The sequence below is a fragment of the Sus scrofa genome, chromosome 7, assembly GCF_054392235.1.
Source record: "Sus scrofa isolate SSC_HxYL_T2T_F1_AM1 chromosome 7, Sscrofa_HxYL_maternal_Yorkshire_Landrace_v2.0, whole genome shotgun sequence".
In the NCBI taxonomy this organism is placed as follows: domain Eukaryota; kingdom Metazoa; phylum Chordata; class Mammalia; order Artiodactyla; family Suidae; genus Sus; species Sus scrofa.
Genome location: NC_139389.1, coordinates 19,423,895 through 19,441,407, shown reverse-complemented (window position 1 = coordinate 19,441,407; position 17,513 = coordinate 19,423,895). Strand labels below are relative to the sequence as shown.

Here is a 17,513-nt window from a genome sequence, read left to right as displayed (position 1 = left end):
GGACTAATCCCATCCAACTAAATGCAATGAGTCTTAATAGAAACGTAACTACCCACTGAGGTTAAAATAAGAGATTTCTTGGAAGAGGTGAAATATGATTTAGTTCCAACATGTAAGGACCATGGCCAGGTCTCATCATCTTTTTTGACTTAAGAGGGAATGAAGTTTAATATTTAATTATCTTTCTAATTTCTTTACGTCAATCCCTAAGGGAATATTCTAAAAGAATCAGATTTGCTAATCATGGCTGCATTTTACTGGCATAGAAAGAGGACATGTGGGATTTGCTTTGCATTTATGCCTTCAGTCGGTTTCCTGCAATACATTTTTTCCAACTTTATTTTGGTGGGAAACTGGAGAGAAACAACAGTCATGGTCATTTTTCTTTTGTTTTGTTTTTTGAGCTGCACCTGTGGCATGTAGAAGTTCCCAGGCCAGGGATCAGATCGGAGCTGCAGCTGCAGGCCTACATCACAGCCACAGCAACATGGGATCCAAGCCACATCTGGGACCTATCACAGCTTGTGGCAACACCAGGTCTTAACCCACTGAACAAGGCCAGGCATCAAACCCACATCCTCTTGGATACTAGTCAGATTCTTAATCCTCTGAGCCACAATGGGAACTCCTATCATAGTCAATATTTAAAACTATATTCTCAGATACTGGTCATTGTCAGAATTTTCATACTTAAACAATGGTGTTAAAGACACATAAGTGTTATTGGCCAGAAAAGCTGTGTTTATATCATTTGTTGACCGTCATGCCTTAGGTCGTGATGATGGTGGTGGCCTGTAGACTACTGACAATTTAAGATCGCTTTTAAGTGCCTTCCAGCTGTGCCTCTTTTCTTAGCTCCTTATTTGCCACCTCTTCCTGTTACCATGTGGTCTTATCCCAGGTCTTTGTCCCCACTGTATGAGAAACATGAGTCCCTTATGTCAAGGTGGTCATTTCAATAGACACTGGGGATGATGAGAGAGTTACTAGGTCCATGTTACTATTGGGGTAGTAAAACTTAATTTGTTCCACATATATACCTATCCACGATTGACTTTCTCTGTTATATGGAATAATTTTTTTTTGTTTGTTTGTTTTTTTAGGACTGCGTTGCAACATATGGAGGTTTCCAGGCTAGAAGTCACATTGGAGCTGCATTTGACCAATGCCACAGCCACAGCAATGCCAAATCTGAGCTGCATCTGCAACCTACACCACAGCTCATGTCAATGCTAGATCCTTAACCCACTGAGCGAGGCCAGGGATTGAACCATTGTCCTCCTGGATACTAGTCAGATTTGTTTCTGCTGAGCCACGACGGAAACTCCTAAATTAATTTTTTAAATACCTCCTTTATTTCTAGCTACAAAAGTAACATTTATTTATTGTAGGAAATTTGGAATATCCAGGAAGAGGAAAAATTTGAACAATTCTCTAGATTCAAGAGTCTAGAATTCCCACCATTCCAAGATAACTTTTGTTCATATTTTGATGTTTTTCCTTCCAATTCCCCCACCATTAGAAAACTTAATACAACCAGGATAATTTGATATACATTATTAAATCTTTTTAACCTCAAGTCACATTATGGTCACTTTCTCAATCTTTTAAAATCTATCCCTTAATAATATATTCTTGGCCATACATTACTCCACCTTGGATATGTCCCACAATTTATATAACCAAGTGTCTACACAGACTATCATGTTGATTTTAAATAATGCTGCAATGTGGGAGTTCCCGTTGTGGCTCAGAGGGTTGAGAACCAGACATAGTATCTGTGAGGATGTAGGTTCAATCCCTGGCCTCACTCAGGGGGTTAAGGATCCATCATTGCCACAAGCTGTGGTGTAGACTCAGTTCCAGCATTGCTGTGGCTGTGGCGTAGACTGGCAGCTGCAGCTCCCATTCGACCCCTAGCCTGGGAACCTACATATGCCACAGGTGTGGCTATAAAAAAGAGTGAATGAATGGATGAATAAATAAATAAATAAAGCTACAATGTAGATAAATCTTTGTGCACATCCCCAGTCATAAATTCTTAGACTTTATCTTTCTTAAGCCCAAGAGTGCCACGTTTCTGCTACATTTTTTTTTTTTTTTTTTTTAGGGCCACGTCCATGGCATTTGGAGGTTCCCAGGCTAGGGGGTAAAATCAGAGTTTAGCTGCCAGCCTACGCCACAGCCACAGCAACACCAGATCTAACCCGCATCTGCAACCTACACCACAGCTCACAGCAATGCCGGATCCTTAACCCACTGAGCCAGGCTAAGGATCGAATCCTTGACCTCATGGACTGGTCAGGTTCATTAACCACTGGGCCACGAAGGGAATGCCTCTGCTACATTTTTAAGCCTTCTGTTTCCCGGTGCAGGTATTAGCTTATTTCTGCCATTTGCTTCCTGATAAGAAGCAAGATAAGTCAACATGAGAGACTTAGCCTGGGACCCCTGTCCACATTGTAAGAGGCTCTTGGTTCAGTAAGATGCCTCTCTTCAGGGCCTACGTGATGAAAAGACCCAGGCTGAAGCCAGGATCCCCTTTTTCTCTGTGGTGACCTCTGCCCCACTCGCCTCCTTGCAGGGTGCCTTCTGAAGTGTTCTGGCCACGGTCACTGCGACCCCATCACAAAGCGCTGTATTTGCTCCCAGCTGTGGATGGAGAACCTGATCCAGCGTTATATCCGGGATGGGGAGAGCAACTGTGGTGAGTCTGGTGAGCTGGTGCCTTTGGGTGAGGAGACTTCTGAATTGTCAGAAAGATCTGGAAGGTTTGCAGCTGTGAGTCCACCCCCCTTCTCACCCAAAGCTGGGGGAACAATGGCTTAAAATCCTCCCGCAGTTCACCTTGGAGGTGTGTTCAAGGCTCTTCTGTGAAACTTCCCAGTGAGGAAGTTCACCTTGGCAGAGCATGTTCGGCTCACCATCATGGGCGTTGCCGAGAAGGTTGCTTTGGGTACGTGGCCCTCGTTTCCAGATGGTACCTGCCTTGACTGAGCTGAGTGGGATCTTCTGGTGAAGTGGCCCTGAGTGTGGACCCGGCTGCAACCAGATAAACAAGAGACTTGGCCCACTCTCCCAGGCTGTCTGCCCAAGCAGGCACCCCAAACTGGAGCCATCCCCTCTGTCAGCCATGCTGAGGAGCAAACTGCATCTTAATGCCAGTCTATTTCTAAGAGAAATTTTGTTGTCTTGGGGGATCCAGATGGACACAATTGGCAGAAAAATGAGGACAAGCTGACAGCCAACCTGTATTCCCATTCTCTACTCCACAAAAAAATTAAAAATAGCCAGCCCTCAGATCATTACTCCAAGAGCCTGTAATAGAGTTAAATGTTGTGTATTTCCTTTCTTGGCTTCTCTCTTCCTGAGTTGCTGTTGCAAAGCTTTTTACATTGAATTTCTGCAAGGGTGTCCAGAAAATGAAGTTCTGGTAGTTTCTGAGTGGCTGCCCGCCTCCATGAAAAGTGTCTCCATGGCATAGGCAGCCATATAAATTCTTTATTTGCTTTCAGCAAACCAGGCCAGAACTATTTTTGAGGTTCTGTGATTCTGGTATATTTTGACGTGACTCATATGAATCTTTAAGAGGCCCTACTTCTTCATTGATGAATTTTTCTCAGACTATTCTGTTTGCAAGTCAGCGTGAAGTATGTGCTTACTAAGGTTCCTGATCCAAGTGGATGAAAGTAGGGTGGTTTTAAGTTGCTCTTGATTTATTTATTTTTTACCTTGCTTAGGCTCTGCGACCAGCCTGGTGAGGTGGTAGCAACACCACAGATGGCCTTTGCTTGTAAGGACTCAGAAATATTCATTGTGAGTCTTTGAAATACAGCTGTTTTGCAAATGGTATGTAACACGTCTGCTCTGTTTTTCTTGTTTTCCAGAGTGGAGTGTGTTCTATGTGACAATACTGGCTCTCACTCTCGTGGTGCTCACAGGGGGTGTAACCTGGCTTTGCATCTGCTGCTGCAAGAGGTACCTGGCATGCCTATTTATTTACCTGAAATAAAGATGCAGCATGAAATGTGATATGACAGTTTTAGTGGCTTTCCCTCAGGTTTGTTAAACTGCTAAACTCCTTGACAATAATTCTTTGTTTGTCTTTTTAGGGCCGTAGGTATGGCATATGGCAGTTCCCAGGCTAAGGGTAGAACTGGAGCTACAACTGCCGGTCTACACCACAGCCACAGCAATACTGCATCCAAGCCGTGTCTTCGATCTACACCACAGCATTGCTGGATCCCCGACCCACTGAGTGAGGCCAGGGATCAAATTCGCATCCTCCTGGATACTAGTCAGATTCCTTTCCCCTGTGCCACAATGGGAATTCCCAACAATTACTCTTTTTATGAAGAGAAACCGGGTTTTAAAAGCACTTTATAATGCGTTCTCCCCCATGAGGCATTATGTGCCTAGTTAAATGGAATAATAATAGAAGCAGCCTTTTCTCACTGTGACTGTCCTATTTTCAAGAAGATTCAGTGATTCTGTATCAAACCTAACTGTCTTTTCTGTCATTTTCGCATTGTGTTCACTGGAACACCACCTACGTGGCCTGACTAATTTGCCTTCCATAGAGAAAGGAGTTCTAGAAGTATACCGATCCATTAGATTTTCATGATGTTACATCCATAAAGCAACAGTCTCATCTACCTGAATTCTGTTTCATAAATGCAAAACGTTAAGTGAAATGATGCCAGCACCAAAGAGAAGTTTTGCTTTCAGTATTTCTCCTTTTCTCCCCCCCATGGAGCTAACCTCTGAGAAGCCCCCGAGCTGCCTAATTGTCCGAACCTTCCAGAACCCCATGCCTGACCCTCTGTAAGGAGATTCATAGGGATAATGATTACTCAAGATCTTAGAAGATGGCATTGGCTCCACTTTCCTATATGAAACTCTATAAATGTGCTCCGAAGAAGACGTTTATCATAAAATTGGTATACCATCATAATAGTTATTTTTTCAGAGACCATTTACAAACTGTTTTAGTTTTATTTGCGATTACTTTCCCAAAGATAGGGTTGGTAAAAGAGAATAAGGACACAGGCACTTAGAAGCTGCCATCCCATTGAGTTTTCCCAGAACTTTCTGGGTTGGTGGTTACCTTGGTGGACTTGGCTTTAAAAATTCTGCAGCTTTGTGACATTTATATCAAAGAGATGATGATAATAAGAGTGGTCGACCGTGGGCATTTATTTTTATTTATTTATTTATTTTGTTGTTGTTGTTGTTGTTGCTATTTCTTGGGCCGCTCCCGCGGCATATGGAGGTTCCCAGGCTAGGGGTCTAATCGGAGCTGTAGCCACCGGCCTACGCCAGAGCCACAGCAACGCAGGATCCGAGCCGCGTCTGCAACCTACACCACAGCTCATGGCAATGCCGGATCGTTAACCCACTGAGCAAGGGCAGGGACCGAACCCGCAACCTCATGGTTCCTAGTCGGATTCGTTAACCACTGCGCCACAACGGGGATCTCCCGTGGGCATTTATTATTTGCCATTGTGATGAATGGCTCTAAGCGCTTTACATGTATTATCTTATTTAGTCCTCCCATCAACCATATAAGAGACTATTCTTACTCCCATTTTACAGGCGGGACCATGGAGTCACAGAGGTAATAAAAAAATGATCTCAAAGTCACCCAGTTGGTAACCCCAGAGTTGAGGCCCAAGCCCTTAGAAAGCTGCCTTTGCTCTCTATACATCTTACCATGGTTTTGTTGTGTATTTTCTTTTTCTTTGTTCTTTTTCCTTTTTTGCTTTTTTTGTTTTTGTTTGGTTTGGTTTGATTTGGTTTTTGGTTTTGCTTTTTAGGGCTGCACCCTAGGCATATGGAAGTTTCCAAGCTAGGGGTCAAATGGGAGGTACAGCTGCCAGCCTACACCACAGCCATGGCAGCACGGGATCCAAGCCACATTTGCGACCTACACCACAGCTCATGGCAACACTGGATCCTCAGCCCAGTGAGGGAGGCCAGGGATCGAACCTGCAACCTTATGGATACTAGTCAGATTCTTTTCCGCTGTACCACAAGAGGAACTCCCTTGATGTGTATTTTCAAATCGTCCTCTGAAGCATAGGATGAGATAATAGATCAGCTTGGTTATTTTTAATGTGTTGGGAAAAAAATGAAAGGCTAGGTTGTTGCAAATTCCTTTCAGGGATGTATTATAATTTCTTTTCATTATAATGTCTTTTTTTCTGACTGCTAGTTAAATCATTTTTTCATTCCTGCATCTTTGGACATCCCAGGATAGGTAGGATAGGTTCAGGGGGAAACTTGCTCATCCAGATTTTTCTGAGGAAGAAATTACTCATGGAGAAAAGCTTTCTGGGCCAACATATGGGTATGGAGAATTTTCAGAAAGATCCCTGGCACCTCGGCTTGAAGCTTGGGTGAGAGCCTCCACTTACGTGGGTGATAGCAGTGGGGCCATTTGTATTCTGACACATGTTCCATTGTCTCTTGTCTTTTTTTTTTTTTTTTTTTTTTTTTAAGGTCTGTACCTGCGGCACATGGAGGTTCCCAGGCTAGGGGTCAAATCAGAGCTACAGCTCCTGGCCTACACCAAGGCCACAGCAACACCAGATTTGAGCCAGGTCTGCAATGTACACCACAGCTCATGGCAACACCAAATCCTTAACCCACTGAGGAAGTCCAGGGATCAAACCTGCATCCTTACAGATGCTAATCAGATTTGTTTCTGCTGAGCCATGACGGGAACTCCCTTGTTTCTTCAAGGTGCATGATGTACCTCAGACCCACTGAACTCAGAGTCTGCTGTGTACACATATTACCACTAGAAGATGTCAATTAATAGAACGTACTAACATTCTAAAGGCAAAACATTGCCTTTAGTGTCCTCCACGTGTTTGAATTCTGAATCCCAGTAACCTTTCTGAGGATCTGAGCTGACCTTTGCTTTGTTCTTTTTCAGACGGAAAAGGACTAAAATAAGGAAAAAAACAAAGTACACTATCCTTGATAACATGGATGACCAGGAAAGAATGGAACTGAGGCCCAAATATGGTAAGGCCATCTCCAAGAAGACTTCCCGGTGCCTTCCTATTATGTGATCCAGGCATCCTATTATGTGATCCAGGCGTCTGAGAGTCACCTTGGGTGAACGGAGAGCAGCAGGCTTGAGTCTGTGCTTTATCTGGGCAGGGAGAGGCTGGGATTCTGTGAAGAAAGTCAACATACATTGGTCCCAGGGATATGCTAACCTGGAGGCGATGGTTGTGTTAAAAATTTAATGAAATTTTGACAAAGTGCTTTGAGGCGTGAATGGATGATGGATAGGAAATGCCTATTATCAGTTGAACACTCACCAGATGACCCCAGGAATAAGACTGTTTTTCAGACAGGTGTCCCCAGTGCCTGGCTTTTCTCTGCTCATGGTCTGAGGGTGTGGGCCTATGATGCTGTTTTACCCCAGCTCATCTCTGAATGCTGTTCCCTTTAGGTCTGCCTCACACAAAATGCCACAAAACATTTGGACTTCCAAACCAAACATTTTTTAATGGCTTCATTAGATAATTAGCCATTGTATAGATGGATACAAAAGCTTTTACAGAAGAGTGACTTTCTTCACAATGTGAATTGATCCCCATGCTTAGAACTATCACTTACCTGCATCAATGAACTTTCTAATCCTCCCTAATGCTTAGAGACTTAAGAAAACTTGCTTGGCCCTCTGAGGCTGCTTAGCAGGGCTTCTATGGATTTTCCATAATTCTGGATTTATGACTACATTAATTCTTACAGACGGCTGTAATTGCCTTCAAACTTATTAGATGCAAGACCTCATCCAGAGTAAATGTGTGTCTACCCTCTGCACAGATTCCCAGTTAGGCCCTGGAGACGGGGAGGAGAAAGAAGCAGAGGGCCTGCCTTTGGAAACTCAGAGCCTAGAGGAGGATAATCACACCAGAGTGCAGGGTCCTGTGGAAGCAAGGACGCCTCTGCCCTATGGGAACACAGGGGCCAGAAAGACTGGCAGTGCATGGAAAGTGTGGTTCTGGGCTTTGGCAGGGAGAGCCTTTCAGGAAATCCACATAATAGCATACATTTATGAAGTGCTCACCATCTGTATTACAAAATTAATATCAGAGGTATTAGAAAGAGACTTTATACCTAAGAGCACAAAGGGCTTTGAGGGGCATTATCTCACCTGCCTGCCTCCTAAAATCCACTCACCCTTCTGACGTTCCTGTTTCTACTCACAGGACCCCCTGCTCTGCATCACCAGGTGCTGCACTTCAGGCACTGGTGTCAGTCTGGGGTGCCTTGTCCCCACTCCGGCTACCCCATCCTGCCTGGGCTCTTGTCCTCTTTCCTCATCATCTCACCAGCCCGCTAATTTAGACCCTGGTGATCTTACCTGTGGACTAACAGTAATAGTTAGCAGGTACTCTTTTTTTTTTTTTTGTCTTTTTAGGGCCACACTGGTGGCATATGGAGATTCCCAGGCTAGGGGTCAAATCAGAGCTGTATTCACCAGCCTACCCCACAGCTCACAGCAACACCAGATCCTTAACCCACTGAGTGAGGCCAGGGATCAAACCTGCATCCTCATGGATGCTAGTTGGGTTCGTTAACCTCTGAGCCACGATGAGAATTCCACAAGGTACTATTCTATGCACGTCATCCATTGAATTCCCATGCTGCCAACAGCTCCGTGGGAGATGTACTGATTGTCCCAATTTTATAGAAGGGGAAACTGAGGCACGGAGAAGTTTAGCGCCTTGCCTGAGCAACAGAGCTGGTGGGTGCCAAAGGTGGGTGGACAGGCTGTCTGCTCCAGAGGCCGGGCTCCCTTCCTCCACACTGTGCTGCTCTTTGGTGGGGGGGGTGCTGGCTCTCCATTTGTCCCCCCCTTTCTTCCTTCTGTTCTGCACACCAGGTTCTAGTAATGTCTTAAAATAACATTTTAATCAAGTCACTCCTTTGTCAATAGATAAAATCCAAACTTCATGTCTTCCCTTGGATTCTTGGATTCATGTGCTTTTCTGTGAGGTGCCAGCCGCTCTCTCTAGCCTCTCTTTTATTCCTTCTTACATGAATTGTTTGCTTCAGACAGTTTTCTCCAAGTATTTCTGGATGCCTCTGTGTACTCCATGCTCCCCCTCTATCCTGTCCAAACCCACCACTTTCTCCAAATCCCATCCTGTGTGAACCATCTCCAAAGCTTATAAGTGTGCGCTTACCTCTTCCTAAATCACATAAAATTTGTTTTAAAAAATTTCTTGGAGTGCCCATTGTGACGCAGTGGAAACGAATCTGACCAGTAACCATGAAGTTGTGGGTTTGATCCCTGGCCTTGCTCAGTTGGGTTGAGGATCCGGCATTGCCATGAGCTGTGGTGTAGGTCACAGACCCAGCTTGGATCCTGAGTTGCTGTGACTGTGGTGTAGGCTGGCAGCTGTAGCTCTGATTTGATCCCTAGCCTGGGAACCTCCATATGCTGCAGGTATGGCCTTAAAAAAAAAAAAAAAAAAAAATTCTTGCCTGTCATGACTTATTTTCTTGTGAGCCTTTGTCTTAAACCCTTAACTAAAAACTATAAATTCTTTGAGGACAGGTATCATATCTTATACCTGTCCCTTCTCTTTTTTTAATCTCCAGCAATCACATATTCAGTTAGAAATATTTGATTGGACCAAATGATAAAATCATAATGGTTTTCATTTATTGAGTACTTACTAAGTGGGCCAGAGCTTTACGTGCCCGAGCTCACTTAAGCCTCACCATAAGAAGCTTTGTTGCAAGTAGATGCTTTGTTATCTCCTAATGAATGAGAAGACTGAAAGCCCAGAGAGGTTAGGTAACTTGCCCAGGATCACACAGCTGGTAAGTGACAAAGCCTGGCCTTGGAGTCCCCTTTATGACTCCAAGGTAATGAACCCAACTAGTATCTGTGAGGACATGTGTTTAATCCCTGGCCTCACTTAGTGGGTTAAAGATCCAGCATTGCTGTGAGCTGTGGTGTAAATTGCAGATGTGGCTTGGAACTGGCGTTGCTGTGGCTGTGGTGTAGGCTGGCAGCTACAGCTCCAATTTGACCCCTAGCCTGGGAACCTCCATATGCCCCAGGTGTGGCTGTAGAAAGCCAAAAAAAAAAAAACAACCAACCAACCAAACAAACAAAAAAACCCCACAAAAACTTGGCCTCTAGCTCAGGAGTGATTCCAAAGGCCCTGTTAATACTCACTAGGAAACCCCAACTCCTGCTGCGTTGTGAGTGATGGCTTTGCAGATACCGGGCGCATGGCTCCATGCACAGGACCAGAATGACAGCTGAGAGGGAAAATGCCCTCCCCGCCAAGATATGTCTGTCTGCTTCTCCCTAGGTATCAAGCACCGAAGCACAGAGCACAACTCCAGCCTCATGGTGTCCGAGTCTGAGTTTGACAGTGATCAGGACACAATCTTCAGCCGAGAGAGGATGGAGCGAGGGAATCCAAAAGTTTCCATGAACGGCTCCCTCAGAAACGGAGCTGCCTTCAGCTATTGCTCAAAGGACAGATAATGGAGCGGTTGTGGACCAGAAGACTGCCCACAGGAATCCTTGAATCCGGGAGAGTCAGTGGAAGTTAAAATATAAAACTAACTGTTGTTAGAATAGTTTCCGTCCTTTCACACTGGGCTGGACATGTCTCACCGCATTTTAAAAGACCTGTTCTTCTTGGGGCTTTTGAGACACTAAATGAAAAAGAAAAACATTGCTCTTTTAACTGAGATGCTCATTCATAGGAGTAGAGGTTGGGTGAGACACAAAGGTACATGCTTAAAAGAGCTTAGTGGTTTTGTAGCTGCCACAGTGTTATGTCCCTGTGTTAGGAGAAAGGTTAACCTGTTTCCACCTGCAGACCCTTAGGGAGGGTGAGTTAAACATGAATGTAAACAGGGCCAGTTTCTCTCAGGAGCTGTGATTGCCTTTCAAGACGACTTTACAAACATGGTTTCTGTTGCAGGACCCACAGAATCCAAGGGCGGTGTGTGTCTGAGGTGCAGGTTGTCCCTTGTCCAGCAAGTTTTCTGTGCTGAAGGGACACCTGTCCAGAGCCAAGCTCTCCTGGTCTTGCTCCTTTGCCATGGCCAACCACCACTTCTGTGCTTTCTCTAGAGAGCAGCTCCTGGAAGTTCAAGAGCTAAATAAGAATTGTATTCTGAGGAGCAGAGGCAATAGAAAGGGAGCTGGCATTTGCCGACTTGCAGGTTGAAAGTTGAAGTTTTATCTTTTCTTTCTCCAAGGGGGGGAAAAAAGCTACACTGAGGCGTCTCTCAGCCCCAGTTTACATTAAGCATAAGAAAAGTGATTATTAATTCATTAGACATTTATTGAGTGTATGCTATAGGCCATGCATTTGGACCTCCATCAATAAAGACTCAGCGACTTTGTAATATATGCACTCGACCCTCCACATCTGCGGATTCAGGAACTGCAGGGATGTGGGCCCCGTGGATGCAGGAAGGTGGGTATGACTTTAACACTGGTCAAGGTATTCCCAAACCCTGACCAGTCTGATGAAGATGGTATGCTTATGATAATTAGGCCCTACGGGCACGTTCCCTAGTAACTCGATGTGGATATCCACTTCATATGTTTAAAGATATATTTATTAAACCATTCTCTATTAAATATCTTCTTTTAAATATATGAAAAAAACGAAAGCATCCCCAACTACATAGCATAACCCCAGAGCAGTGAACTTTAATTGTAGCCTGATAAGTTGCTTGGCTGATGATCAGCCCGTGATCCTGAGGCTGGTGGCCTGGGTGGTGGTGCCCTTGGCCTTCTCTGTGGGGAGATTAGAATGAGAGGTGGGGCCCATCACAGACACAACAGGTGCTGTGGCATCACACATGACCACACCTAAGCAATATTCTGTTGCACAAGTTTCTGTCATACAAGGGGGAAACTAGAGTTGTTCTGTTATGACTACGTGGAGAGGCAAGGAGATTAAACCATCCAGTTGAGATCATCAGGACAGGAAAATGGAGAAAATAGTTTCCAGGGGCCACTGGAAAAAAAAAATGAAGCTTTCGAGTGCTTTTGTTCTCATTGCTAACATTCATCCTCATGAGAATACCGTATTTTTCATTATTGTACTTTCTGGGGAATGGCAAAAGTAAAAAGCATAGGAATGTAAGTTTTTTAAGAATAATTTCTTGTCTTAGGCCTACACTTTCTGTATAGCTGTTCAGTTCAATACCATTAACGGTGTTAGAAGGAAAATGTGAATTTTTTACATCACTATTTAGCTTCATAAACTTAAAATCTGCCCTACCTAGTAGCCAGGGTTATATTATTTTTGCGCACAACTGGAAATTTCTGGCGTAGAGGATGGCAGCCCAAATATGAGGTCAGTAGAGTCTAGTGATGGATACAGGAGTGATCACCTGTTAAGTGCTATGTATGTAATACCTGTACTTTACATGCTCAGTTGATCCTTACCATCAACCCTGAAAAGTAGATATGATTATTCTCTTGCTGCACATAATGACCTGAAGGCTCAGAGAGTTTAAGTAACTTGCTCAAGATCGCAGCCAATTAGTGGTGGATCTAGGAGTGGAATACGAATTTTTTCAAGCTACAAAATCCATGCTTTCCAGCCTCCTCTCCTAACTACACAAAGAGATTCCGCCCCCACCTGTTGGGGGAAAATTCTGGTGGACCTTTTGGATCACTTGCAAGTTCTGTTCCTAGGACCAAGGATTCCCTTTGTGAAGAGAGCAAAAGACAAGGGAGAGAAGCCTCCCTCCTTGCTCCCATTGGATCACACCCAGGGCCACCCTTCTAGGTAGCCAAGTGCTGCTTCTGCCACTCCTCCTTTTTTTGAGCCTGTCCCCAGCCCAGCTCGTCTAATCTTTACACCACAGCTGGATCTTGAATCTACGGTGGGTCAAAAATAAACGCCACACCAGTGATCAGAAAGTGGGTCTTCTCTTGTTATCCCGCTTCTCATCAGAGGAGCAGAGCGTGAGGTGGGATGGCAGCCAGCATTCCTCCTTTGTGCACCTGCCACTAGGGCTTCAGGGAAGAGGACCTCTGGAGAGATGAGAGGAGCAGGGTCTGAGAATGAGGGAGAGGGCATTGGCAGGACCCACGAGCTGACATGAGTCTTACCTGTTGGTTAAAAAATCAACAAAGAAGCATCCGAATACACAGTATTAAGAAGCCAAGCATGTTTATGGCTCAAGAACCTGCCAAAAACCTGCAGTGAGGTAAGAAAACATACCACGTGGCATGCCAGCAGTTTCACCTTGATGGGCAGGGGGAGGGGGAGCACCATTCTTTGTGTGTGTGACCAGACCCTCATGGACTGTGGCTTAAGTGTTGGTTTCTTTGTTAAATGGTACCTTTTCCCCATGTATCGACAAGGTATCCTTTCTAATATAACACTATTAAACATATGTGCTAACCTAAATAAAGGTGTCTGTATTCTCTGTAATGCCTCCTTCTTGTTAATGGGGAGTGAGGGTACTTATTCTTTATGCTGCTGTCTAGAGGGATTTCGCTGGATGGAATAGGAGGCAGCAGAATGGTCCATGACCTGTTTTTGTGTGGCTAGTGAGCTAGGAATGGTTTTCACATTTTCGAATGGTTGTAAATGAAAATTTTTTTGTAACACATGAATCACATGCAATTCGGATGTCAGTGTCCATATATAAAATCTTATTGGAACACAGGCACACTTAATCATTCGTTGGTGCCCCAGCAATAGAGGTGAGTAGTTTCAACAGAGACTGTGTCCCAAGTCTAAAATATCTACAATCTGGTCCTTTAAAGAGAAAAATTTGCTGGAGCCTGGCGTAGCACCCCTGGCTTCCTCCCCTTTGGAGGACAGGACTTGGGGAGGCACTGAGCATGCTCAGCTCTGCCTCTGTTTTTCTCTGGCTTCTCGCATATTAATGGGGAGTCTACCCCCTGCTGGAAAATGCCTACAGCTGTGAGAGGTGCAAATTAGATCAAGGGGAGCATGCACTTCCACTAGAGCCCCTTATCTAGTTTCTATCAGTGCTAAAGCCGGCATTGCGTATTCCATCTGTGTAGCTCTTGCATGGAAAAAATGGGTGAAATTGGCATGAAGCCTGTATTAACAGTATTCATTTCTTGGTTTTGATAGTTAGTGATGTGGGATGCTAACCTCTGGGGAAAGCTAGTTGAAGGGCATACAGGGATCTATTACTCTTTCCTCTTCCCGAACTTATCATTACCCTCTGCTCTCTGTACCTGCAGATTCAGCATCGTGGATTCGGAGGGCCAAGTGTACTGTGCTGTTTTATACCAGGGACTTGAGCATGCATGAATTTCGGTATCCATGGGGGTACTGGAAGCAGCCTCCCTCGATACTGAAGGATGACTGTATTTCAAAATAGAAAGTCAAAAGAGGAGTTCCTATTGTGGAGAAGCAGAAACAAATCCGACCAGTATCCATGAGGATGCCAGTCAATCCCTGGCCTTGGTTAGTGGGTCGGGGATCTGGCACTGCTGTGAGCTGTGGTGTAAGTCACAGACGTGGCTCAGATATGGTGTGGCTGTGGCTGTGGTGTAGGCCGGCAGCTGTAGCTTCAATTAGACCCCCAGCCTGGGAACCTCCACATGCCATGGGTGTGGCCCTAAAAAAAAAAAAAAGTCAAAAGATGTTGAGGGAAAACATACAAATTTGTGATTTAAGAGCAAAACACTGAAAGTCAGGAACAAGTTTTCTTAAAAAGCAGACCCATCATTTCTCCAGAGCCTCCCTTTTTGAGATGAGCTTAGTGAGCATCCAAGTTTCCTTTATTTGAAGGCTACATGGTGAGTGTTCTAACGTATGTTCTCCTGAAGATGAGCCCAGAGTTGCACGGCTGAGTCTTAGCACAACAGAAAGAAAGCACATAATCTAACTGAACACCTGAAAAAATATCCACGTCAACTAAACCACTGGGACAGCGATGTTGTCTGTGGCCTAAACCATGGGTCCTCCTTCCTGATTAGCTGACAGAATGGACGGATTATAGGTAAACTTACAGACACCAATTTCCAAACCCATTTCCACGCATTCGTAAATAGCACACAAATAGAAGATGCCTATAGCCTTTTTTTTTTTTTTTTTTTTTTTTTTTTGTCTTTTTGCCTTTTTGAGGGCTGCTCCCTCGGCATATGGAGGTTCCCAGGCTAGGGGTCTAATCGGAGTTGTAGCCACTGGCCTACGCCAGAGCCACAGCAACGCAGGATCTGAGCCGCATCTTCGAACTACACCACAGCTCACGGCAACGGTGGATCCTTAACCCACCCAGGAATCGAACCTGCAACCTCATGGTTCCTAGTCGGATTCATTAACCACTGTGCCACGATGGGAACTCCAGAAGATTCTTGTAGCCTTTTAACATGCAGACTGAGCAGGACCTATTCTTTTTCCAGACACATTTCCCATACTTGATAAATGAAAACCACACTAGTTTGCTTTTAATTTGTTGCAAGCTAAATCAGAGATAAAGCAGCTGTAACAGGTGAAAATTTGTTGACAGAAAGAAATAGTAGGAAGACAAAAATACACTTGCTTTGAAGCAGAGGCCTAGGCAAGTATAGAACAAACCCACAAACTGAGAATGTAAAAAATAAATAAAAACAATAAAGTAAGAAGGGGGAGCTCCCACCAGCTGTGATGAAACCAGAGCCCAAGAGGAAGAAGAAAGACCCCTTTCCTGGTAAGGACTCAGTGAATGAAAGGCCAGTGGGAAGCCATGGGCTCTTTATTATAAACCCCTTCCCCAACTTCCTGTCCTCCCTATAAATGTGTTCTTCTTCCCTTGCTGTGCAGGAACTTGCATGTGGCTCGCCATGGTTGCAGACCCTAAATTGCAGCTCGCTGCTAATCATGAATAAACCCATCTTTGCTGAAGAAATAGCTGACAGTCTATTTGTTTCAGGTCAACAAAAGGTAAGTGGATAGTTTCTTCTGGTAGTAAAGTAATTTTCAAAATCAAAACAGGTTAAGAGAACTGCATGGAATAAACGGAATGACAAAGGGAGATGTGCATCTAGTGACACTATTCTTTCTTCCAAAGAAAACCTTCTCTTTGTTCAAGGCCTATTGATGCAATTCAGATTCAGTGAGGCCACATGAAATTTCTTAAAGTTTAAATGAACACTGGATGAAAATATGTGTTGTTTAAATGATCAGTAGTGGGGGTTCTTGTCGTAGCTCAGTGGAAAGGAATGTGACTAGCATCCATGAAGATGCAGGTTCGATCCCTGGCCTCGCTCAGTGGGTTAAGGATCCAGCGTTGCTGTGAGCTGTGGTGTAGGTCACAGATGTGGCTTGGGTCTGGCATTGCTGTGGCTGTGGTATGGGCTGGTGGCTACAGCTTCAATTCCACCCCTAGCCTGGGAACCTCCATATGCTGTGGGTATGGCCCTAAAAAGACAAAAAAAGAAAAAGAAAAAGGCATAAATGATTGGTACTGGTTATATCTGAATAGCAGGGTTTCAGAAAGCTTTCTCAAGCATTTCTGTGTCAGAAAACCCCAAACTCTGAAAAAAGTGCATAATGGATAGCAGCAGCTCGTGTAAAGGAGAGAGACTGGTAAAGCTGAGAAAACTGGGGTATAGTCCTTTCTCAGACAGCCACACCTGCAAACCAGGTAACTTCTCAATTTAATTCAGCAAACATTTAATGAACATGAACCATGGGACAAACCCTCCAATATGAAGGTTGTAGAGTACCAAATCTCACAGGCAGGCTCCCTGCCCAAGAGATTCACAGGCTAGCCAAGGAAGTACCACTTACACATGTAGGAGAGGAAAAATAAGTTTCCCTATACCTTTCAGAATTCTTGGCCAAGACCACTGAAATAAAAAATTAACAAGAGAAAAAAAAGTTTATTGGAGTTCCCTGGTGGCCTAGCAGTTAAGGATTTGGCATTGCCACTGCTTTGGTTCAGGTTGGATCCCTGCTTGCTGCAGGGATAGCCAAAAAAAAAAAAAAAAAAAATTTATTAACATGAATATCTCATGTAAACATGGGAGTTACTCAGGGAAAAGTGAGTAACTCAAAGAGGTGGCTTAAAACTTCAGCTTGCATAGCATCTTCAACAAAGAACAATAAATCTATGGAGAAATGACAGCAAAGAGGAAAGCAATTGTAGGCTTTCAAGGGCAGAGATAAAGGCTCGTTAGTAAAGTGTGTCTTTTAGATTTCAGGCTCTTTGGGCCTGAAGTTGTCTCTGGGAATTAACTTTTGTCCCTCCTCCTGCTAGAGAAGGGAAAGGGGGCACTTTTATAAATTTGTGTCCTGCCTTTATACAAATGGAAGAGGAGGGGAGGGTAGAGAGCTTTTCCTGTATCTGCTTCTTAGTTGCCTTCAGCTCACAAAAATCCTCATGCCAAAGTGGCAGATTTGGAGGTGGTTTGAACTCCACAGTCATGGCATATTCTGCTACCCCTCATATGTATTCAAACTAGTCTACTAATATCCAAAGTAAATTCAAATGATGAACTGGCAAGAAAAAACCCACGA

General features: G+C 44.3%; 1 protein-coding gene across 10 annotated transcripts in view; it reads left to right on the top strand.

The window, feature by feature from the left end:
• KIAA0319 overlaps positions 1-13,455 on the top strand; it is a 103,127-nt gene extending 89,672 nt beyond the window's left edge. For all 10 annotated transcript variants that reach the window (XR_014809741.1, XR_014809743.1, XR_014809744.1 and 7 more), the window contains 4 exons: positions 2,585-2,707; positions 3,888-3,978; positions 6,941-7,032; positions 10,356-13,455. Coding sequence is in view for 7 of the 10 variants with exons in the window: in XM_084967577.1 (XP_084823703.1) it covers positions 2,585-2,707; positions 3,888-3,978; positions 6,941-7,032; positions 10,356-10,534 (485 nt within the window). In the remaining 3 variants the exon portion in view is untranslated. The remainder of the gene's footprint in view (positions 1-2,584; positions 2,708-3,887; positions 3,979-6,940; positions 7,033-10,355) is intronic.
• Positions 13,456-17,513: the final 4,058 nt, after the last annotated feature.